Source organism: Eptatretus burgeri, chromosome 7, assembly GCF_056783735.1.
Source record: "Eptatretus burgeri isolate ZD-2024b chromosome 7, Ebu_testis_v1, whole genome shotgun sequence".
NCBI classification, from domain to species: domain Eukaryota; kingdom Metazoa; phylum Chordata; class Myxini; order Myxiniformes; family Myxinidae; genus Eptatretus; species Eptatretus burgeri.
Genome location: NC_140967.1, coordinates 60,724,275 through 60,750,186, shown reverse-complemented (window position 1 = coordinate 60,750,186; position 25,912 = coordinate 60,724,275). Strand labels below are relative to the sequence as shown.

The 25,912-nt window shown below is 43.3% G+C and overlaps 1 protein-coding gene across 6 annotated transcripts in view; it reads right to left on the bottom strand.

Annotated features, from left to right (window-relative positions):
- The window catches only part of LOC147023369 (neuropilin and tolloid-like protein 2), a 154,311-nt gene that overhangs the window by 122,731 nt on the left and 5,668 nt on the right, over nucleotides 1–25,912 (bottom strand). For 3 of the 6 annotated variants that reach the window (XM_085888706.1, XM_085888703.1, XM_085888705.1), the window contains exons 1-2: nucleotides 25,104–25,912; nucleotides 20,036–20,092 (exon numbers count right to left, since the gene is read on the bottom strand). The exon at nucleotides 25,104–25,912 is cut by the window's right edge. In XM_085888706.1, coding sequence (XP_085744832.1) covers nucleotides 20,036–20,092; nucleotides 25,104–25,170 — 124 coding nt within the window. In that variant the 5' untranslated portion in view covers nucleotides 25,171–25,912. The remainder of the gene's footprint in view (nucleotides 1–20,035; nucleotides 20,093–25,103) is intronic. The other 3 variants (XM_085888704.1, XM_085888707.1, XM_085888708.1) reach the window with 2 other exon arrangements.

Genomic DNA, 25,912 nt, shown 5'->3' with positions numbered 1-25,912 from the left:
ACTGTGGCACAAGTCACAGAAAATTTTAATGGTGGTCTCGGGAAGAATATGTCACAATCCACAGTGCATCGCACCCTGCTGCGTATGGGGCTGCGTAGCCCCAGACCGGTCAGAGTGCCCATGATGACCCCCGTCCACCGTCGAAAGTGCCTACAATCAATTTGCCACGTGTCACCTCCCTAAACATTGTTGCAGACCAGGTACACCCCTTCATGGCAATGGTGTTCCCTGATGGCAGTGGCCTCTTTGAGCAGGATAATGCGCCCTGCCACACTGCACACATTGTTCAGAAATGGTTTGACGAACATGATGAAGTGTTCACGGTGTTGCCCTGGCCTCCAAATTCTCCAGATCTCAATCCGATTGAACATCTGTGGGATGTGCTGGACCGACAAGTCAGATCCAGGGCGGCTCCACCTCACAACTTACAGGACTTGAAGGATCTGCTGCTAATGTTTTGGTGCCAGATACCACAGGACAACTTCAGGAGTCTTGTGGAGTCCACGCCTCGGTGGGTCGGTGCTGTTTTGGAGGCACACGTTGGACCAACAGCATATTCGGCAGGTGGTCATAATGTTTTGGTGCCAGATACCACAGGACAACTTCAGGGGTCTTGTGGAGTCCATGCCTCGGCGGGTCGGTGCTGTTTTGGCAGCACAAGGAGGACCAACAACATATTAGGCAGGTGGTCATAATGTTTTGGCTCATCAGTGTATAGCATGATATCTCAAAAAGTTGTGGACGGATTCGGATGAAACTTGGTGGACAGGTTGAGTTTGTGACAAGGATGAATTGATCGATTTTGGTGAAGATCCGAATCCGGATCTGGATACAAGAATTATTTAATTTTCAAAAGTGATTCTTCACCATTGATAGGGCCTAAAATGATATCGTACTGTATAGCATGATATTTAAAAAATGGATTGGGACCGACGTGTTCTCGTGGATCAGGCATTGGATCAGGCATTATGTGGCGGAGGTATGCGCTCTACCGAGTGCCCTTCTAGTTTTATACGAGAAGCAACCGCTCATGTAGGGAAGCAGCCATGGGGCTTATGTTGTTATCCTTATTCAAACGTGTAATTCAAAACAGCTCACTGCACTGGAAAACGTGGGCACAGGAATCCTGTACTGTGAATGGTGTGGACTTGTAATACCCTCGCCACCTGGAGGCGGCGCTACACAATATACATTTACATAGAGCATTTGCATCCCCTCCCCTCCGCCCCCCACCCAAGACCACCAGCAAAGATAAAAACACTCCTATACATTGATTGTGGTCACGCTGATCCTATGTAGCAAGTCTGGATGCAATTGGCCCACAACTGCAGGAGGAATAGCACGACAAACACACAAACACCGGTCCATGAATTATCGTGAGGATAAAACTGGGAAGGAAAGCGATTCACAAATACCAGGACATGCAAGTTGAAAACGCATTATTACTTTCAGGAAGGCAAGCTGTGACATGACAAATTAACTCAAATGTGCTGGTGGAGTCCCACCAGATCTGTAACCAACAGAGCACGGAGCACTCACAGTCGGGAAGAGAGATTTTTTTTTTTGTTGTATACATAGTCAAGGCTCATGAAAGAGCTAGTCTCAGATAAAGTTAATCTGAGAGGTCTTCGCAGCGTATAAAATTTTCCATAGAGCAACCGTGGGGATCAAACGCACCCAGCAAGGGCAACGCAGCAACGTTTGATCCACTCCACCATCACATCACTCCACACCTACTGTTGTGTAATCAATATAATTTGGGTATTGGTAAAAGCAAAACATATTGAGAATTTTTTTGGGAATGTTAGAAAGATAAACACATAAAGAGAGGATTTGGGTCACGAGTCATTCTTGTGAGAGGTTGAAGTTAAACCTGGGTGGCTGGTGGGGGAACAGGTGAGCAGCTTAAGTAATCGATCTGTGTTGTGTCGAGAAGTAAAAATAGGGTGAATATTTCACATTTCATCTGCAGGTAGTGAGACAATAAGGATGTAAATGGATATTCAAGTAGCAATCCAAAGAAGCCATGTTTTATGGTCAAATAAATCAAGTAACATGCCGACTTTGATTCTGTCGCTTAACCAACATGGTTCAAGACCATCCATAAGGCCGAGGCGCAACAAAAGCACACCCAAAGATGGAAACTGCATGGTCTGAACACGACGTTGGTTTCACAGCCAGGACAGCCAGATAATTGAGATGACCAATTATATAACGCGTTACCTGGGAAACGTCTCATTCCACAATGGTGGCGATATTGAAAATATAGAAAAGGAAACGGAACCAATCTTAAAATCTACCGCTGATGGTACGACGAGCATCACCGCTGCGAACCAGAAATTCGACCGAGGAGAAGAGCTACTGCCGGTGTGAGTGAAGACGGACTGCGGCTCTTGTCCTCGGTGGCATAACGGCTGGAGCGTCCACTCTGAGTCTGGGAGGTTGGGGGTTCGAATTCCAGCTGAGTCATTCCAAATACTTTTTAAAATGGCATGTGCTACTTCCTTGCTTGATGCTCAGCAATGAAAAAGGATTGAGCACTGACAGATAACCATAGGATGGGAACCATTGTGCAGACTTTGATGGGCCTAATGACCTCCTCCTGCATTGAAGCCCCTTGCAAAGGAACTCATATTTAACATACGTCACAAAAAAAAAACACCCCAGAGCATGACGACTTGCGGACTCAACAACAAGCAGTTCTGAAAAGTTACATGAGAAGTTAGATTCCCAAAGCGTGAATAAACTACCAGGGCAGCAGACATGAAAAAACAAAGCCTAACTGAGCAAGCAGCTCCGTTTCGAGAATGACACCCAGCCAGAAGCACTCAGTAGTAATAGCCGAGAGCAGCACTTAGGAGTTGTGCTGCTGAGCTGCACGGAGACTTAAAAGGAATGTTTAATGCAAGTTTGTAGAACAAGAATAATTCACATTTGTCCCGCAAAAGATATATATATATATATATATATATATATATATATATATATATATATATATATATATATATATATATATATATATATATATATATATATATATATATATATATATATATATATATATGTATATATGCGGAGTGGCAAGCCTTTAATTATTTGGGCAAAATTAAGAACAATACATGAAAGAGTAAGTGGACAGTAATACATCAGAGATGATGCACACGGTGGACTGATTTCTCATGTTCCAAAATGCTGAGCAGGCTCCTCAGTTACCCATGTCTTCCTTAATGGACCTCTGAAAAGCAACATTAATGTTTTGTTAAATTATTGCAATCTCATAATTATGAGGGATGAAAATTAATTGAACAGAATGTCTAAAAAGCTGATATCTATTTTTGTTTTTTTAAGTATCCTTCCTCCCATATGACGTCCCCGATTCCTTAGTGTCTCTCCCCGGTTATTGTCTCCTCTGATTTGATAGGCCTGAATCATAACCCCGGCGGCAGAGTTGCACTTTACATCAATAACTCAATTTCTCACTGTTCCTGTACTGATCTTGTACCTCCCATTCCCCAGGAGCGCCTCTGGCTGCGAGTTCCCCTCTGCTCCCACCGCTTGTTCATCTGTGTGTTGTACCGTCCTCCATCCACATCTCACTCTCAGACAACATGGACAAACTTTCAACCACTCAACTCTCTTCCTCATATGTGGCGATTTCAATTGTCACCAAGCAAATTGGCTGGGTTTTGATACCTCTCTCACCAACCATGGCACTTCAGCAAAAAGAACTTCATGGAAACCAAGGCCTCAAGATTATTGGAATTTCCCCACGATGAAGCCGGGTCTATGGGCCTATCACTTCGCCATTGCAGACATGTCGGTGGTCTCTCTGTATTCCACCACCTATTTCCTGGTCTTGTACCCTCTGCTCTTTCTGTGCTTTGTCCCCCACAGGTTTGATCAGGGCAAACATGGTCCACCATCAACCTCATTCTGATGAAATTACCTAAATCCAGGATCACTGCTCACTTCCACTCATTCGTTCCTCTTTTCCCCCAGCTGTGGAACCAAGTTAAACATTCTCTTCAATCTTAGTCTTCCCTCCAGGTGTTCAAGACAGTTGTTCAGCACCATCTCAGATCATCCCCAATCCAAAACCTTGATCTTTTCTCTACTCGTTAACCCCCCAACCCACCCCAATCCATCATCACTTCCAAGTTTACAGTTTTCCCTCCTGAGAGTTTCCTTCTGTATCCATCTTATCCACCCCATGCATCCTCTCCTGCCACCCATTCCTCCCTACACCCATTGTTTGTCCAAGTCTTCCTTTGACATTGTTTGGCCTTTGACTCTATAGTTGGTGGTTCCCCCTTCTTTCTCTCTACTGTTCCTTTTGTCCTGTTGTGTCCTGATCCGTTCAGTGTAATAATACTCCCTCCTCCACCACCATCGATGTATCCAAAATAAAGAAAATAAAAAGTAAGACAATCCTCGTGCTGCTGAATGTGGCGGGGGTGGAGGTGGGGGGAGAGAGAAGGATGGGGGCTAAGTGGGAAAATGCTTTCACACATATCAGTAAGAGAAAAATATGAATGAAGATGTGTAAAGAACAACACGTTACAATTATAAAGTTATAACTGTTCTTGTAAATCACAAGTTTCTAACCAAAGAGAAAACAACATGCTCTGTGTGCGATATCGCCCCCCCCTCCCCATATTTCCGCATGGCGCTCAAGGTAGGCCAGCAACCCCCTTCTGGTAAAACTACCAAAATCACGAATCACTGCTCACCTTCACTCTTTCATTCTCTTTTTTTCCCACCTTTGGAATAAACTCCCACACTCTCTTCGATCCCATTCTTCCCTCCAGGCCTTAAAAACAGCAGCTCACCACCACCTCTTATCTTCCCCAATCAAGAACCACAATCTTTTCTACCCCCGTTAATCCACCCCAAACCCACCCCCTTCAAATTCCCTGCTTTCTTTCCTGAAAGTCCCTGCAATGTCCATCTTTTATTCCCCATGTTCCCCGCCCCATCCCTCTCCCTTCCACAGATCTCCTAATGTCTCAGTTCCCCACTGTTTTGTCCTTCCCACTCCTGCCCTGCTCCCCTTGTTGTGTGTTAGCTCTCATTCGAGCTTCGACAATGTCTCCAAAAAAAACATGTTGTTGATTTCATGTATAACATGGTTGTCAAGCCAATCAGATTAATAATAAGCTACCTTAATTTGCCTTCCTAAAGCAAAGGGACAATGTCGTATTCATCATCCAACATATCATGCACCTTTGGGCCAAATATCGAATTAATGGAGTTACAATGCTTCATGTGAACAGGGAATTTCTCACAAATTCAACCTATTTTAGTTGGTCCCTGAGGACGAGTGTCCTTTTCACATCGTCATACCAGGCCAAAGTTAAAATTGCTTCGCATGATGTCGTACACCAAATATTCTTTCTGTTGCAGGTTTATCAGGTTGGATATTTCAATAACTTGTCTTCATCTTGTCCACCACATACGTACGTGTTTTGCGTCCTGTTTTTGTCCGTTACGTCTTGATCCGTTCAGTGTACTAACTCTTCCACGAGCCTCGACTATTTTATATTTTTTCAAACCCATGACCTACTTTATTGGTAGTAATTTACCGTTTTTGTGATGTTCAATGCACACATCTGCTTTTATAATCAAGCGTTCTGACTTTGAGAAATCAATTATCGTCAAAGAATACGATTACAACTTGAAAATATTATTTGATGCGAATGTGTCAATGGATGTTCTTCCGTCCGCGTTAAGATGTCCATCCAATTTTATGTTTGATCTCAATGAAAGGTAAAAAAAAAAAAATGGAGGTCACCTCGGAGTGAGTTTGAGAGAGAAGAAAGATACAAGAAGAGGAGAGAGAAAATATCAGTCTTCAAACTCGAGTTATGATGTGCAAAATGATTTTCAAAGTGCACATGACCTTTGACCTGTTGAACCTAAAATTTAGTCAGTTTATTTTTGTATCACAGACCATACCTGTGCCACATTTGTATTACAGACCATACCTGTGCCACATTTGTATTACAGACCATACCTGTGCCACATTTGCTTGAGATCCTTCCATAGTTCACAAGTTATTGTAGTCACAAAGATTTTCAATTGAAGGTCATGTGACCATAGACCTTTGACTTTTTGATCCCAAAATATAACCAGTTCATCTTTGCATCATCCATGCAAATAAAAGTCAGTGTGTGTCTCCTCCATAACTCCAAAACCATGAAACTTATCAGCCTCAAACTTTGCATGCATACCAAGAAAACTGCAAGGAAATGCATGACTGAAAATTGGGTGGTTGGGTTAATTAAAACACCCCTTTTGAAGATAATTAACGGCCATATTTAATTATATCCTTCATCAGGCGCATCCTTGGCCACCGCTCTCTTTGGGGTCTTAAGGCATAACCTGGGTAACCTTGCTGGGGTCTGAAGCCGCCATGTTTTTTGGCCTGCTCAACCATGTCTTGACTTGGAACAGGCCACAACAATTTCTTAACGACAGTTTTTTTAAAAATTAACTTTCCTCACTCATATTATCAAATGCCTGTTCGTCAAAGTTACGAATCACTGTGCACATCACTTTTGTAATTGCGATAGTTTTCAAATTAGGAGCTTGGAACGATTTCATGCATTATATGATGTGATTTTCCATGACCTACTCTCACGGACTAATTAAAGTATATCATCGAAATATTATTTAGGTTTTGAGGATCAGATATCGTCCGGACTAAATCTGATCATTTAAATAAATAAAGAGTCCGATAACTAAGTCGATGTACCGATTTACTTTAAGCAAACAAGGCAAAATGATCAGATTTAAGCAAACAATATGTTCCCTCCTTCTCCATGCTTACACAAGAAAATGTGAAATTTCCAAAGCATTAAACTTATCTTTTTCTACTGTTTGGAGAATTATATTGAGTGAACAAAAAATTGAGGAATGTGCCAACATTAACCAACTTCATTGAGCTACATGATTTAATACATTCACTGCTTGACCTCCTTGCACCCTGTCCCCCAGAAGGACTGCTTATCCATAGCGTCTGCCAGATGTGTGTGTATTTTTGGGGGTTTTGCGAGATGTGATACAAGGGATTAAAGCAAATCTGGTGAAAAACAGAAGTTTTAAAATAAAGTTATAACGTTTGCGCGGACCTTGAACTGATGTACAATGTGACACATGCACAGACGAGCAGGCAACGTGGCGAATGATCTGCAATGTTTATTTTATGGGCGATTCAACTTTGCGATGTCTTTATGGTTGGTCTACGTTAAACAGCAACTCTTCTGTGGATAAAGTCATTCTTCAAACCAATTCATTTTATTTCTTGAACTGCTGCGGCACGGTGAAGACCGGCTTTAAAGTTAAAGAGATCCTATATGGTATGCAGCCACAGCCTGGCCACCCGTTCCTTATCAACCATTTAATTGGCGTGCTTGCTTGAGTGCTTAAGCCACTTGACGAGCACCCATTGTCGATAGTGGTACAGTTCGTGTCGCGATCGGGATGAACAGTCAGCAGTTGCTATAAGGAAGAGGTACATAATTTACAAAGGCGATATGGTTTGTCTTTGTGAGTTTCAAAGCAAAATATATTGGATAACACCCAATTTCTGAGCCGTTTCCTGTATTAACACGTTTTCTAAATTACAGAGCGAAAAATTTTCCACCCATCACACTGTTTATAAAGATTGTGTGTGCACATCCCCTTGAAATGTCTATATAAAAGCAACGCTGTTTTTCATGAAACCTACTCAAGGTTTTTGGGTTGTATGTGATACATACTGTAGTCGGTAATCACACTGACTGCAATCTGCTGATTCCTGAAGAAGTGCCGATATCGGCTAAGCACTAATACAGTGTGTGTGTGTGTGTGTGTGTGTGTGTGTGTGTGTGTGTGTGTGTGTGTGTGTGTGTGTGTGTGTGTGTGTGTGTGTGTGTGTGTGTGTGTGTGTGTGTGTGTGTGTGTGTGTGTGTGTGTGTGAGTGTGAGTGTGTGTGCGCGCGCGCATGTGCGTGTTGTTCATTAAGCATAACACTTTCTCTCTGCTAACTCTCCTCCCCCCAAACCTGTACCCGTACCCGTCTCCCTCTCCCTCTCCCTCTCCTTCTCCCTCTCTCTCTCTCTCGACGTGGCTGGATGGAGTTTGTCTCCAGACGTGTCCGGATGGAGTTTGACTATGGGTGTGTCTGGGCATTATCTCCGGACAGTATTTGTTTATCTCTGGAAGTGTCCGTGGGGTGATTATCTCCAGACAGGGAAGCTCCAGACGTGTACGGGCAGTGTTCACGTACGGACGGGAGTTTATCTCTGGATGTGTCCAGGTGGTGTTTGTCTCTGGCAGTATTTATAGCCTGACCAGTCGAAAATGGATTTCAGACATTATTTGGTTTCCATCTTCATTGTTATTCTATTCAGAAAGGGAAGGCAGATGTGCGGTGGAGCGTTAATCGTAATTAATGCTCCACCGCACATCTGGCTTCCCTTCCTCTCACCTCACGCTGCCTTCCCTTCCCCCACCCCACATCATTTTTCCTCCCTTCTCGCTCCCCCTGCCTCCTTTCTCTTTTCCATTCTACATCACCACTCTCCCCCCTCTTTTTTTCTCCCCTCCCCCCTTCTCTGCCCCTCTTTTTTTCTCCCCCCCCCCACGCACCCCATAATATTCCCATCAGCAAAGCGACGGATAATAATTGCTAGTAGTACATAATAGTAGCAATTTTGGTCAAAATCCCTTTCGTGGTTCACAAGTTATCATGGTTAATCTGCTGCGCACGCACGGATGGACCCACAGCCGAACAGACAACCTAAAAACATAATGCCTCCAGAGCCTCCAGCTGCAGAGGTATCAAAATTAAAACATCACTTGCAGGTTATGTCATTGATGAAAGAGCTGGCATTGTCGGGTCATCAAAAGTAGTAAATGAGAATCATGAAATAAATTAGTGGAAAAATAGTCACGTTCATAAACAGCAACCTGTTGCCATCAGGGAATACACCAAGCAGGTTGTGAAGCAAGTTTATTTGGAGAAGCAAGATCACATGCTATTAGCCTACCGCATGTTTTGGGTTACACGCTAGGTCTATATAGCACGATGACATCTACAGAAGGTCAAGAATGATGACGATTACAGACGACAGCAACATCAAGAAAGATACAATATTTATTTCTCTAGGAATGCTTATTATTTTATGGAATTGCATTTACTGCAGTTAGAGTCGATGGGTCGAACAGGAAGGTGCGGATGTAGCCAGAGTATTCGGCGCCCAAAGCAAACCTTCATCTTTACTCCTCCCAAACCTCCCTCCAGGGCCACTATTAACTTTCCAAACTGCATATTGTGCATTAGTATGAATAAAACTTCTCCATTTACACTGATTGTACATTCTCATAGTTCTCCACTTTTCACAGGATATGCAGCATATAATGTGTAATATGGATCGCGTGATGTATGTTTTGATCAACTTTAGTTTGAAAAAGCTTCTCTCTCCACTGGCCAGACATGGGGAGGGTCAAGAGGATGCGGAGAGCAATAAATTGATTGGGGACATTATCTGTGGGATTATTTTTGCAAAGTTTAAAACATCTTGCGGTCGTACCAACTTTGGAACCCATTTTGCAATGATTCAGAATTCACCGAACAAATCAGAAGCAGCAATATCTTTGGAGTCCCCATGTTGTGAAGCTTGCTCTAGCTTCAAGCAATGTTCCATGATTTGCTTTGATGGTCTAGTGTGTAAACTGTGAACATCATGATGGAAGTGAAACAAAGAACTCATTTGATGTATCTGTGTGAATCGTTACTCAGCCGTTTGTATTGCTGTGTCAAGGATTTAAAAAGAAAAGTTCACTTTGAACTGTTCCTTGGGGGTTCTGAAGAGGCTCGCCATCAGTTTAATATGTGAACTACTTCCTGTTTCTCCTAATATGGACCGGATCTGGTTCAAAGTGTGCCGGTATCTCCAACTCCTTGGAGCAAGTTCAGTAATTCACCACGAAAGAACCATTTACCTGATCCCCACGCGATGCCTGTGTGAGGTCAGTGCTGCCTTCGCTTTGGGGAGCTAAAGATAGCGGAGCTCAGGTGGCGTTCACAGAGCTAAAGATGGTGTAGTGGCATCCACCATTACCAGAAGTTTTCAGGCGGTTCGTGGCTCTTCCTTCAAAGCAGGATCACGGGGTGTACTCCGAGCGTCTGTCCCCTAAGATGGGTGGTTGGGGGGTTGGGGGGGGGGGTCGCCTGGCTCGCGGGGCTAAGGTTTAATAATTCGTATTAAAGGAAAAACACGCAGACAGTCTGCTTGTTACCTCTGCCGCCGAAGGTGAAGGAGGTGATGTTTTCACCCCTTTCTGTCTGTTTGTTTGTTTGTGTGTACGATATCTCAAAAAAGTTGTGGATGGATCCAGATAAAATTTTGTGGACAAGTTCGGTGTGTGATAAGGACGAACCGGTTAGGTTTTAGTGAAGATCCAGATCAGGATCCGACGACTGGAATTTGTAAGTAATTCTTGACCATCGAGCGATAGGGCCAAAAATGATATCTCAAGAATGTATTGGGTCCAATGCGTTCTCGTGGATCAGTCATTATGGGGCTGAGGTATGCGCTCCACCGAGTGCCTTTCTAGTTTACTGATGTAATTTCATGAATAGTTTTTTTATCATGAATTTTTTTGCTACCATCAAATTTTTCTGCTCCAGGCAAATGCTGAGTGGTTAAACCAGCTCTGGATGAAGTGCATTTTCCCTCCAAGGTGTCTGGTTTGGGGTCGATTCTCGGCATGGACAAAACTGTCTGATTACTATTTCATGGACAGGGTGTTGCATCAATGAGTGAACGCGTCTTCAGATGGACGTTAAGCCAGGGACCCGTCTGGTCTGCTAGCATTAGCTGATGGACGCTAACTATCCCAGTTAATTTTGATGAAGAATAAGCCAGTTATCGCCAGCAACCTGAACAAGTTCCTGCCCCGACTTTCTCACCAATCCGCACTCGGCAAGTGTGGCAAGTATGCCATATACCCTTTCAACAAGGAGAGGCCTTCATCCTGCAATTGACTGAAATAGATTGGAACAGGAAGAGGAAGAACAGCAGTAGAAGGAGAACGAGTCAAATTAGACAATTCTCCGAATGCTCTTTACCAGAACCACCCCAAATGTTTTAATGGATGAAGTGGCATTATTGTTAGCACGTCCACTCAGAGCTGAAGGCTGGCGGTTTAAACTCCGGCTGAGTCATACCAAAGAATTTTGAAATGGTAAGTGCTGCTTACTTGCTCAACACTCTGCATTAAGAAAAAAAAAAGATGGAGCACAGACAAACAATCATTGTGCAAACTTGAGGGGCGTAATAGCATATTCTGCATTGAAGTTTCTTGCAAGGGAACTTGTATTGCATGTGACAAAGTAATATGGAATGGGGTGATTAATAAACTCCTGAAAACCGCTCGCACAACTCAAACTCACGTACTTGGTGACACGTGTTTCTACAGCACAACCCAAAGGGCTAGGATCCTAACTTTTAGGATGACACAAACATCAAAATTGCAAGTGTTTTTTTATTAATTAAAAAAAAACCTCAGATTCTGAAATTTCAAGGCTGGCCTCCAAAGCCAGCCGCCAACTGGGCATCCTCTGTCATACAAAGTCCTTCCTTGGCACACCTAAACTCCGATCCACCAACAAGACTTTCATCCGCAGCTTGTTAGAGTACTGCTCTCCCCTCTGGGCTGGCTCCCCTGCCTCACAGCTTGCTCAGCTTACATCTTTAAGAATATTGGAATCTCCGAGAAGGAAGCCGAGTCAATTGGGCCAATAACTTCGCCCTTACAGACAGATAGGTGGTCTCTCAATCTCCTAACGCCTCCTTTCTGGTCTTGCACCCTCTTCACTTTCCATGCTTTGTCCCCCCCCCCACACCCCCAGCATTCTGCAGGTGTCACATGGTTCACCATTAACCCCCTTCTGGTGAAACTACCTAAATCCAGAATCACTGCTCAACTCCACTCATATGTTACTCTTCTTTCCCACCTGTGGAATCAACTTCCACATCCTCTTCAATATCATTTTTCTTTCCAGATCTTCAAGACAGCTGCTCACCACCAGCTCAGATCATTGCCAATCCAATAGAATGATCTTTTCTACCCTTGTTAACTTCTCCTCCAACCCCAACCCCTCCTTCTTCCAAATTTCCAGTTTTCCTTCCTGACAGTTTCTTTTTATATCCATCTTGTCCACCCCATGCATCCTCTCTTGCCCCATACCCCCGACACCCATTGTTTGTCCGCCTTCCCATCTTGGCCTTTGGCTGTGGTGTTGGTGCCCCCCCCCGCCACCTATAACTTTGCTGTTCCCTTTGTCTTGCTGCGTCCTGATCTGTTAAGTGTACTAGTACTAGGTCTTCCACGAACCTCGACCATGTAAACAATTTTTTTTTTATGACAAAGAATATTTATAAAGAATCATAATGCAACATGTAGTTGGAGATGAACATCACCACTCCTCCTTTGTACAAGAGACAGCAAAGATGCCAGATCATGAAGGGATCTTACTATAATCGAGCAAACGTCGATGTCACTGAAACTCCAACATTGACACGTATGGTGGAAATAGCTCCACCTTTGGTGGTCGCCATTACAACAAATCATCTTCCGTTGCATAAATATGTATATATATAATCTTCTTCTTCTTCTTTCGGCTGCTTCCGTTAGGGGTCGCCACAGCGGATCATCCATATGATCCACATAGTGATTCGGCACATGTTTTACACCGGATGCCCTTCCTGACGCAATCCTGGTCGCCTCTTGCGACACAGGGATCTGGTACACCTATTTTAACCGGGGTATACACCGGCCCAGTACAGTGGTACTCACTTTGCCGACCTCGGAAGGATGACAGGCTGAGTCAACCCCTGGTGTATTAATTCAGTGGCTCAACGGGCTTGAACTCAGGACCTTTTGGATCCCAAGCCACTGTCCTAACCACTGCGCCAACATCAGGCATATATATATATATATATATATATATATATATATATATATATATATATATATATATATATATATATATTATGATATGGAGTATGATATGTTGTGATCAATAAAATTTATTTCAAAAATGACAAAATTAGAAAGTGAATTTCCAAGAACGTGCCGCCGCAATTGTCCACCGAAGGTGGGCCAAGAAGGGAGTATCCGCTAGTAAATCTAAGGGGGGTTTCCTTGCTGCACCGTTTCATTCTTCCTAATGTTTTTTTTTTTTCACATTTCCCTTCAGAAAAAGCATTTTGACCGACGATTTTCCATGCATACGTTCTCACATGCCGAGGCACATTCAGTACAATTGTAATAGTTATGCAAAGCTCTGAAGTTAAGCTCACACTTAAACTGTGAGGTGAAGCTCACAGTATATTTGCATTTATGTAATTCAAGTAATGGGATGTTGGTGGTGCAGATATTTCAGAAGCAGCATTTTAATGCCCATCCTAGGTTTCCCTGAAGACATTTCAGTCAACCATGAATTATGGGCTGGTGCCAGATTGAGGAGCTGGCAACTCGGTTGAGCGGTTTAAAATTCTTTCTCCACTGGCTGGTGCGTGTTCGATTCCCATGGCCGCTCACTTAAGCCAAACACTACTCGATGTGAACAATGGATGGAATCAACTGAACGTTGATTTGAAGGATGCTAACCGCCATGCGAAGCCAGCATAAACTGACGTAATGGTCGTGAATCCCCCAAACCCTCGACGCCCGTTTCAAAAGTGCTCCGGTTTCATTAACTCAATCTCAACATCCATGCTTTCTCTGTCTGTCATTTCAAATTTCTTTCTTTGATTTTCTGCTTCAATAATGTCCGTCCATATGCCAATAGTTGTGACTGCCACAGAATGCTTGAAATCAGTAAAATGTTAACCACAAGCGATACTGCACTTATATTATTAACGACAGCTGTAAAGTTGTGGTGCAATGCGCATTACCCAGTCACACGTCTTTACATTTTGTATTATTATTACATTCGTGGGAGTTTAGGGGGAGAGGGTTAGGGTGAAAAATGAGTTGAGTGCAAACCGATACTATTAAGTATTGTCGTCCCTAAAAATTACATAATTAAAATTGGTTTAGCCGACTAGTATTCCCATCTGAACCCTGAGCATATTACATGGGGAACCCAGGTTCAAATTCTACATACCATGTGTGTTACATGCCTGGTTTTGGCTTAATGGTGAAGGTGGTGGGCTTGGGATCCTCGGGTCCTGAGTTCAAATCCCACTCCACTGTTGAAATAATACCAGGTGGGGTTAACTCGACCTGTCATCCTTCCAAGGTCGGCAAAATGAGTGCCAGCTTGCTGGTATACTGTGTCAGAGTGGTGACCCGTCCAGGATTGTGCCCAATAGCCCAGGAGACTGCTTAGGCATCACCAACACTCTCCAAAGACTATGGTCCCGATGGATGGATGGATGGATGTGTTTATCCATTGTATATTAATATTCTTGTAATTAATGTTAGAGGAATAGAAAAGCAATTTTTTTCTTCTGAAAACCATTGAGAATCATTAATCACCAACAAATTTAAGGGGGGGGGGAAGAGTTTTTTTTTTGCCAATCACAAAAAAAAAGATATCGCCAGTGATGTCACGCCCTGAAGCCATATTGATCTGAACAGCGCTTTACATAGAGAAACAGTGCAGGTCGAGCTCCGATTCAGATACTGATTCCACCGTCATTCATAGCTCTGAAGGTTCTCAGAATGTTGAAAGTGATCAGTGGGATTTTGAAGTAACGATTCGAGCCAAAATTAGTGATGGAAACTCTCCACAAATCGAGCAAATTGTGGAGCCGAATCATTTTGAGCCTTATGCAAGCGATTCAGAGGAAGAAGGCCAAAGTGTTCGTGAAGATGAAAATGCTGGTCACATGATCACTTAAGCTCGGTTGGGTTTGGTTTTCCGTTCAATTGTCGGTTTATCAGGGACGGATTTTGTATTAAATGATAAATCGGTTCATATATTACTCGAGCAGAAATACCCATCATAGGCGAAAATAGGCGACAAATGCTTTACCCCACCGTCGCAAGCTGACAAGGTGTCTTGCATGTTTATGGGATCGTCCGTTTCATATTTTCGCCGGACGCTATTTGTGTCTGTGCCGTGTCCCACCGTCATGTCCGTGAGGCATCGATGTCCCTCCCCAGTGGATGGGGGATTGTGGAGAGGGTGTGGGATGGTGATGAGTATTGTGGGGGTGATGGTTGATGGGGGATTGTGGAGGGGGTGGAGGAGGGTGTCCCTCAAAGTTTTAGTGTCCTCGGTCAAATCCTCTCGGAGGAGTAGATGATGGTACATACATTCTCTCCACTACAAATAGATGGTGATTCATTTGATTTATCAAAATTTGTGTTGACAATAGATAATTGTGTCAATACAATAGTGACCAGAACTGCAGGGTCTACCGGAGTGCTCCGGAGACGGAGACTTAATTCCTTTGGTACCAGGTCTCTTCGGAGAATCCTTGGCTATCGCTGGTCGGATTTTGTCTCCAACGAGCGGTTGCTGAGAGAGACTCGGATGAGATTTGTTACCTGCATAGTCCGTGAGCGTCAGTTGCGGCTGTATGGACATGTGGCTCGTTTTCCTGACGCTGATCCTGCTTACCAGATTCTCTCACCGAGGGAGTCTCATGAGTGGAGGAGGCCAGTGGGCCGACCACGTGCCTCATGGTTGCAGCAGGTTGACCATCATCTCAAGGAGATGGGGATGGGCCTGGCATCTGCCTGGGGGATGGCCAGACGGAGGCCCCTGGAGTAACGGCGGAAAGTGGACGCAGTGACGCGCTGTTCTGGCACATGCTCCCATACCTGACCTGAATAGATAATTATTTTCAGATGCTCTTTTGGTCACTGCCAGGAAATGGCAACAGGTGTTTGATTCACCACTCAAATCACCCGTGAATATGTGCTGGTAGCTGGGTAGAGATGGTGTTACGGTTTCAAGCGACGGCCGTTTCTTCTGCTTAATCATGGGGGATAACCATAAGATCTAGCCATCTTTGTCGTTTCAGAACATGCTCTGTAACATGTTCCGAACACAAAAGTGGCATTTTGTAGGCCCGATCCACACTCAGGTATTTCAGCCAAACCTCGTCAAATTTCTAGCAAACTTCGGATCTTTCAGCCGTTGGCGTAGCATGAAACCATCCACTGGTTTGTATTAGTACAACCACCAAGGAAGCATCGACTCGACATATTTGTAGAAAATCGAAAAATCAGTCACGGTTTGAGTTAAATCACCCCGCGATGTAACCCGTATACAGTATGGATCTGGTGGTCTACTTCCAGGTGTGGACGTCACGGATTATAATCTGAAGAAGAAAAATATTTCGACTTTTATTTACAAATTTACCTGCTTTATAATTCAGAAATCGGAAAAAAAAGACACATCACATCTATTGTGAAGGGTATCGAGGGATAGATTAGGGTCGAGGTGGTGTGAGCATTTGGGTTCCCCTTTCAGGTACATTGACATACCTACTAATCAGACATGTCTTTGTCCTGCATGTGATTTATGTACATGCTCTATGTTATGAGAGAAAGAAAAATCCAACAAACATTAATATAAAAAATATCATGTTGCAAAAAGGCTGTTACCTCTTTCAAATAAATACTCTTCTCTGTTTTATGTTGTGGATTCTCCAACATCTGGTAAATAATGTCATGTTAAAGTCGCGTGCTAAGGAACCAGACAAAAGCAACTTTACACTTACAAAAATTATGGGATTTTTCAGCCACCCCTTCCCCCCTCTTCTTTCTTTCCTATTCACTTTCTATCCCTATCCTTTTCAAAACTTTGTCCTCGTTTATCCCATTCGTTTATTTATTTATTGCCTTCATGCTTTTGCTTAGAAGACTGTTTTGCATCATCAAATGGATTGACGAGTTTGTTATCAAATACTTAAACTTAAGACAATGCAACCCTACAAACCAATACGTATTTGTAAACTAACATTACGTTGGATTATTAATAAATAAATTTTAAAAAATAAACAACCTCAGTGGATCATTTTTAAAAATGCTTTTGCAAGTGCACACAGCAGACAATCAGAAGAGAATGCATCTTATCGGAAGTGCAGTGTGAGGGACGTATCAATAAGGTCATGAGCATTAGTGAATCCCACATGTTTGTGCCGAATATAGTAGAACACGAGTTATTAGAGACATCTATCCATATATCCACTCCAATATAAATACAGGCTCGGCACATGCACACCTTTCGTGTTTCCACAATCCCTTGTGACAAAATGGCCATCAACCACAAGAGCACCAACGTGCAGTAATGACCAACGTGCGTTTGGCCAATGTGCAGTGATTGAATTCTTCATGAAGGAGAATTCGGCTGCAGATATCTACGGCCGATTGAACCAAGTGTACGGACGGAGATGTGTGCACATGGGCGCAAGCAGTGTCAGAAGGTGGATGAAACTTAAAAAAAAAATGGAAACACGGACATCGCTGATCAGCCATGCTGTAGTTGGCCGAGAAGCGCCACGACTGAACACAATGAGCAGAAAGTTGATGCGATCAGCGAGGACCCAAGGGTGATAGTTAGGGAGATGGCAGCACAGCTTAGTATAGGACATCAAGCCGTACAAGAGATGATAGCGACCTGGAGATATCGGAGAGCTTGTTCCCATTGTGTTTCCCGTTTGCTTACAAAAGAACACAAAAACATACGCATGGATGTGTCATCACAGTTACTTCATCAACATGCTGCCAAGAGCGATGACTTAATCATGGGGTATAACCACAAGATCTAGCCATCTTTGTTGTTTCTCGTGCCCTTAAAAAAATTAAAGTCTCGTGACTGGTGATGAAAGTTGCTTCCACCATTTCAAACCAGAAAACCAAGCAACAAAGCATAGCTTGGCATCACTCCACATCTCCAAAAAAACGAAGAAGGCCAAAAGAGTACCCTCCGCCTCCAAGATAAGGGAACCGTCTTCTAGGATTCTGAAAGATGCATACTGGTTGATTTCCTGCCTAAAGGGGAAATCATCATTGTAGCTCGGCTAAGAAACTGAAACATGCACTTCGGGGAAAGCTCGCGATGAAAGAAGTTATCATCTTTCAACATGATAAAGGTAGACCTCATCCTACAAATCTGATATTGGAGGAAATCTCAAAGAATGGCTGGGAAGTGCTCCTCACACACAGGAATTGCCTGTACAGTCAGGAATTGCCTCCCTCAGACTGCCATCTGTTCAGGCCCTTGACACATCACATGAGAGACAAGCACGATGAAAATGATGAGGCAGTCCAGATAGCCAGGCGTAGCTGGTTGCAAAGTGTTGGAATGGACTTCTACCGCAGCGGGATTTTTAAGCTCATGCAGCGCAGGCAGAAATGCATGGATCATTCTGGAGATTTTGTAGAAAAGTAATGTGGTATGTCCAGTTTAATACTGTTGACAATATAAATTTGCTTACATGTACCTTTGTTTTTTCTGTGCAATAAACTTGCTCAGGACTTTCAGTATGGCCCTTGTAGTCGTCATGTAAAAGGTTATATGACTGATGTACTGACAATGGTTCAAGACATGGCAAAAACAAACAAACAAAACAAACTCATCACGTCTTCAACTATTGTGAATATCTCAGGCGCACAAAGTTTTAAACACCCCTCGTCTAACACATGCACCCTTTTGTTTTGTGTATCAACAAATACATTTCATTGCGTTCATGACCTGACAATGTTCACATGTGAACCATGTAAGCAACCTAAATTCAAATACCATATCTGTTTGTCCATTATCTACTAACGCCATAAGAGTTAATGATAAAGTACACCGATGTGTACAAATGTCTTTCTCCTGAAATTGCTATATGTACAGTGGCCTACAAAACTATTCACCCCCTACCAATAATGCCATATTTAGATGAATTACGAATGAAGTAGAAACAATTTTTCCAAATGAACTTTTCTTATTTATAACCGAAGAGATCAAACTAAACACTGTTATAGTTGAAGGAGGTTACATGCCAGGAATACTTGAAAAAAACATGTACAAATCAAAATTCTCTGGTTGTAAAAGTATTCAGCCCCCCTCCGGTCAGTGCTTGGTGGAAGAACCTTTGCAGAAATGACTGCTTCGAGTCTTTTTGGGTAGATCTCTACCAGCTTTGTACAGTGAGATGGTGAAATCTTTGTCCATTCTTCACGTGAAAATTGCTCTAGTTCTGCCAAGTTTGATGGGGATTGTCGATGGACTGTCATATTCAAATCTCGCCATAAATGTTCAATTGGGTTCAAGTCAGGACTGGATTGGGCCGCTCAAGAACATATTCAGCTACTCCAGTGTGGCTTTGGCGTTGTGCTTCAGATCATTGTCCTGCTGAAATGTGATTCTCCGAACCAGTTCCAGATTCATGGCCGGTCTTCATGTTTTCCTTGTTGGTTGACCAAGTGAGTTGAACCTTAAAATTCCTTAGATCATTGGGGGAGATTAATTTTTCAGTTTAACCACCGATTACATACAGGTGAAACCTATTACACTTAATTTGTAACCTTTCAAACAAATAATTTACTCCTGAAGTGATTTTTGGTAAATTAAACAAAGGGTTTGAATACTTATGCAACTGAGAGTCATCATATTTTCTCTGTTAATCTAGCATATTCATATTTTATCAGCATTTTTTTTAGCTTTATCACTATGGAGTGGTTTGATTTGAAAGTGTCATGAAATAAAGGCAGGTGGCATCAAAATTTGAAAACTTTGGAGGAGGTGAATAATTTTGCAGGCCACTGTATGTACAAGATCTTCCACAAGCCTTAGATCACTGTAAAAATAAAAAACAAGTAAAGATTATGACCCACTCAGAAAAGCACTGAAAACTCTTTTCAGGCAAACCACAATTATGTCTAAATCAGACTAATTGCACAATTGCATGCAACTGATTTTTTTAAACTCCAAGATTAAAATTAAAAGACTCAATACATATAAGCTGTGAGATGTAAATCAGTGTTCCGAATATCCGTCATCGTTGGGAGTGTCCAGGTGCACACGCGTTACCTGCCGCCCATGCAGACAGCTCCATTTGTGCCGGGAAGATGAGGGCACGAGAAAAGGCTGCTCATCAAGGAAAATTCCGGGAAGAGAGACAGGGAAATAAAGAGTGGAAAGGGAAGAGGGGTGGGAGAAGGGAGGGGGGTTGGGGGGAAGAGCAGGACGATGCATGAGAAGATTGTGAAAGAGAGATCTCTCCCAAAAAGTTAACAAGAATAGCAACAACCCCGAGGCGGCAGTGTTCAAGCCAGAATTTTAAAGATTCAGCTTAAAAAATGTTAAAGAGAGAGAAAGAGAAAGAGAAAGAGAAAGAGAGAGAGAGAGAGAGGGCGAGAGAGAGAGGGCGAGAGAGAGAGGGCGAGAGAGAGAGAGAGAGAGAGAGAGAGAGAGAGGGCGAGAGAGAGACTTGACTTTTATTATAAAAATAGAAAAGAATGCCCCCAAATGGGAGTTACATTTTCATTTCAGAGAAAGAAAGAAAACCAAGAAACAATTTCTGAAGAAAGGAAAGGATGAATCGGGTGGATTATATACAGAACATTTCACAAAAGGATAAACATTCCTCTCGGACTTTGCAAATAACTTATTTTATACACCATTTTGATTCGAACTGTGGCAATCTTCCCGTTACTGAAAAGAAAGCAAAATCCAATTGAACACGACTTATTACAAGGTTTTGTAACAAGAACAAAGCATCTTCATAATTTACTCCAACACCGTCAAGTTTTCTTTTCCTTGACTTATATACTGCCATCTTTACCTGAGCAAGCAGGAAATTGGCTAACACAGCATTGGAATTTGTGTGTGAGATATCCAATCTCCATTGGAGGTCACCATGTCGTGGTTGCACAGGAGGGTGATAAAAACCTTTCCAGTTAGGAAAATAAGGGGGAGAACAAGGTAAGAGGTCTCTCCATCGAACCTTCTGCTGTGTTATTTGTCGTTGCGAAAGAAATTTTACACAACCCAAATAAAGCTCTTTTTGTTTGGGAAGGCCATTGAAGCCTATGTTAAAAGGAGGACAAGGAAGAGGGCTGGCAAGAGAAAAAGCACATATGAGTTCAGGAAAGGTAGAGAGAGAAGGTATTCGATGTGCATTTTGTTCATTGCTTTGGTGGTCTTGCTCCCAAGCAGGTGCGAGCTGTGTGCATGTCCAAAGCACACTACCTAATATGCGTGCCACGATTCGAGAGGATCGCACACCGACCAGGCTTGCCAATGCATCAGCTCCGATCCAGCTGCCGTTTGGGCTGAGAAGATCTGCGACAGATTTAACGCCCTTGTCGGTAAAGCGTTGAATAAAACACCTATCAGCAGGCATATCATGGAAAAAGGAGTTGTAGAACAAAGGTTCTTCCAGAAACATCTGTTTCGTGTAAAAATGTGTAGCTCTTGTTATTGTCAGAGCTTGCCACGCATTTAGCATGCTCTGATAGAAACCAGAGAGGGGGGATGTGTCGATTTTGGAAAGGTCCATCAGGAAAAGAGAGTGGTCAGAGCCTAGCCTCCCAGCCTATTGCAAAAGGTGACGAGCGACGTTGACCCATGGTGGAGAGGGTTGCATGTATAGCATGCGAAGAGCAGCCGAGAGTCGAAAGGCCATTAGCCGGCTTTTTATGTCGACCAGGCTTTGTCCTCTATCGGTCAGTGGTAAACTGAGGACCCGAGGTCGCAGCCAGTATTTTCCATCCCAGAAAAAGGACACGAAGCACTTCTGGAGCTGTTGAAGCAACGCTGCTGGAAGATGCAGCACGAAGAACCTGTGCCATAAGGTAGAGGCCACCAGTGTGTTGATGACCAAGAGCCTTCCACGATATGACAGTTGTGTGATCAGACCTTTCCATTTTTGCAGTTTACTCTCAACAAACTCAAGCAGACCAGCCCAATTTTTTGCTAATGTGGTATTATTACCTAAGAACACTCCAAGGCACTTCACACCATCATTGGCCCATGACAGTGGAGCGGGAAGTCTTGGCGCCAAGTAGCACAATGGACCGAGCCAAAGGGCGCTCGTTTTGTTTGAATTTACTTTGGCTGAAGAAGCCTTTTCAAATAAGGACAAACAATAACGAACGATGTTAACGTCATTGATATCTTGTACGAATACACACACGTCATCGGCGTATGCCAGTACCTTGATGGGCCGTTCAAGCTGGGACAAACTAACCTGTTAGTCTACAGCGCAAAGAAACCAGTAGGGGTTCGATGGAGAGAGAGCATAAAGCAACCCAGAAAGAGGGCAACCTTGTCTAATTCCCTTGTTAATAGACAAAGGTGCAACAAGTTCATTGTTTATCTTAACCACACTATAAATATTATTGTATAGCATTTTAATATAAGAGATGAAGGTTGAACAAAGTCCAAACCGCTCAAGTACTTCGAAAAGGTACCGATGGTCAACACGGTCAAAGGCTTTCTCCTGATCAAGGAGAAGTCCTAAATCTTTAGGGTTTTCCTTGCACAGTTCAATGATGTCTCTCACAAGGGAGATGTCATAGATGGAATGTATTGGGACACAGTAACATTGGTCTTCTTTCAACAACGAGGATAAATAAGGAGCAAGTCGCGATGCCAGGGCTTTTGAAAATATCTTATAGTCCGTACATAACAGGGAGATAGGACGCCAATTTTCAATACGCACCACGTCTCCCTTTTTTGGGATGAGGGTAAGAAGAGCTCGTCGGCAACTCTGAGGTATCTCTCCAAGCTGGCAGCTTGCGTTCAAGGTGTTAATGAGTTCTGGACCCAATAAGTGCCAAAACTTCTTGTAAAATTCGGTTGTAAGTCCATCCAATCCAGGTGCTTTCCCAATGGCAAGGCCGTGAGGGCAGTGCCAAGTTCATCCAAGGTGATGGGTCTTTCCAGTTGGGAACGCCCATCTTCATACAACACTGGCAGGCCTACGGAGATCGAGGCGATACTGACAGGATTTATTTGTTCCATTGAATATATTTTCGAAAAGTAGTCCTTCACGAAAAGTTTGATTTCTGATTGTGTAAAGGTAATGGATGAATCTGCTAATCGCAGCTGAGAAAGCTGCTTACTGGGAAGACGTTTCTGTAAGGAAAAGAAGTACTTCGTTGGTACGTCTGCCTCATTCAGGTGTCGCACCCTCATCCGAACTAAGGCACCGCGTGCATTCCTCTCGGTTATTTCCTTTAATAAGGACTGTTTCTCAGTAAAGGTTTTTTGTATGTTACTATTATTTTGTCCGATGACCCGTTGGAGTTGTAAAATCTCTAACTGTAATAATGCTTTTACTTCATGGTCAGCCCTTGTTGAGAAAAACTGATACTGTTGACAGAACCTTTTGATTTGGGTTTTTACTAAATCCCACCATATCAACGGGTTAACGGAACAGCTTAGCTTCTGTTCTAGGAGAGCCGTCCAGAAGGATTCAAAGGCCTAAATGAAGTTGAGGTTTTCTAGTAAACCGTTATTGAATTTCCAGTGAGAGCTCCCTGGACATGGTTTAGAGAGTTGAATAAAGACTCGAGCTCGGGAATGGTCAGAGAAACCAGAAGGCACGATATCGGATTTATAAGCTCCATGTAATAAATGAGAATTTACATAGATGCGATCAAGCCTCCCAAGTGAGATGTGGTTGTTTAAACAACGACACCATGTATAAGACCGATCAGAAGGGTGCTGTATACGCCAAATATCATGAAGATTATATTTTGCAATGATGTTTGCAAAAAGTTTTGCGGTACATGGTTGGGGTTCCGGCCCGTTCCGGTCAAATGAAGCATTAACAGTACAGTTAACATCGCCACCAATAATTAGACAAGTCTGCAAATCCAGTGTTTGCAGGAATTTTCTCAGTTCGGCAAAAAAGGAGATCCGCTCGTCATTTTTGCTTGGAGCGTACACATTGAGAATTGTGAACTTGACCTGATCGATAGAGAAGGTCACAGAGGCAAGGTGTCCATCAATAATACTCATAAAATTAAGGCAGGACGGATGGAAATGTTTCCCAAAGACAAACATGATGCCTGCCTTCGACGTGGAGTTGTCACTAAAGAAACATTCCTTGTCCATAAATAGTCGCCACTGAGTCTGAACAGATCGGACAGCATGGGTCTCTTGTAACAAAGCTATGTCGACACCGTTGACTTCGACCAGCTGTTTAATTTGGATCTTGCGGAGCGGACTCCCACCACCATTAACATTAATCGTTCCAATCTTGAAACTGGCTATGAGGAAAATGATAGTTTCTAAGAATAAGATCAGAAGCAGGATAATTGATTAGGATCCCTTTCCACCTTGGCCATCAGTTTTTTAAGCGGTGACAGTGTGTCTGGTGGAAACCGAATAAGTCAGGCTTACGTACGATAGCCTGAGCACACTCGAGGAAGGACGGTAGATCTGGAAAGTATTCTGTCAGGTTTATATTGCGTTTCCTGTATGTATTTTGTAAGAAGAGTCATTTGTTCAGGGTGGGGGGGGGGGGTAGGACCTTGACTTGTCAGCTTCTCCACCATTTCCACCTGACTGTTCCTGTTTGCTTCCTCCAGGTCAGATTCGTCAGAGTCGGTTTTAGTTTCCGAGTCACACAAGCTTGTACCGTCCTGCATATCGATACTGTGGTCAGTATTGATACATGGATCTGTACTGGTTACCACGTCTATGTGCTCTTCCATTGTGGGAACATCTCCTGGTGAAGTAATGGAAATAATCGGGGGAGTTGATGAAACAGAAACACTATCAGTGGATGTAGCGATATCGCTTCCCTCGACCGTAACGGTGTTATCGACCTCCAACGGTGTGGAGGTATACAGTACTTTGGGGGAGGGGGTCTCTCGTAAAACATCCATTTTAACATTTCCTGCGTTTCCGGCTTCACCACGTGATGGACTGGGAGCAGTTACAGGGTTAACATTTGTTTCACTATTTCCTGCTGACAAGGATTCAGGGTTAACATTTACCGAAGTGACAGCAGGATCATCACTCGTGGTCTGTGTCTCACCGTCAATGGACTTTCCAATAGGAGAGTTTTTAACGAGTGAAACAGTTTTCTTCACTGCGACAACAGGTTAAGCGGTCTCTGTAAGGGAGATGTCTCTGTCCTCACCGGCAAGTAGGGTAAACTTGTTGGCCGTAGGTACCGGGGTCCGGGTCCGGGTCCATACCGGGTCCATACCGGGTCCATTCCGGGTAGGCCTTGTAGAGTGATGTCAGTCACAACTGCAGGAACATTACCGACAGATTCCTCGTTTGTAAATGCTCCTTTCTTCTGGGTTAAACGACCTTCAGGTAAAGTCTTTCGCTTCCTTGATGAGACGATGGTGAAACCATCACAAACATTCGTTTTGCTGTTTAGACTATCGGACTGAGAGGACTGAGCGTTGTTACCGGACACGGGATTCGCTTCCTTCACAGTCGAGGAAGAAGAAGAAGAAGACGTATCCTTGTTGACGAGGTTTATTTCATCGTTCGACGAGATGGACTTTGGGAAAGATCGTTTCAAGTGTCCGAAATTACCACATTCGAAACATTTTAGGGTATCAGTGGTTACGTAGACTCGGTAATCATGATTATCAATTTTGAGTTTTAAAACTATGTTCAAAGTTCTTTCAGCGTTAGAGGGAGGAAGCACCACATAAGCTTGTCTCCGAAAATACATCACATGCTTCGTCCGATCGTCCTGGCTACATAAAGGTAACATAGTGATCTGAGAAACCACAGAACCATAACGAGATAGTTCAGAGATCAGCGTCTGATTTTTCAGGAAAGGAGGAGCGTTCGAGATCATGACCTTCACGGCCGGAGTGTCGAGGGGGGAGACGAGCACGAAATGTCCGTCATCTGTTGATAGTCCGGTCGATACGATTTCGTGAACCAGTTCTGTCTCAGACACGAAGATTACCACACGTTAGTTCA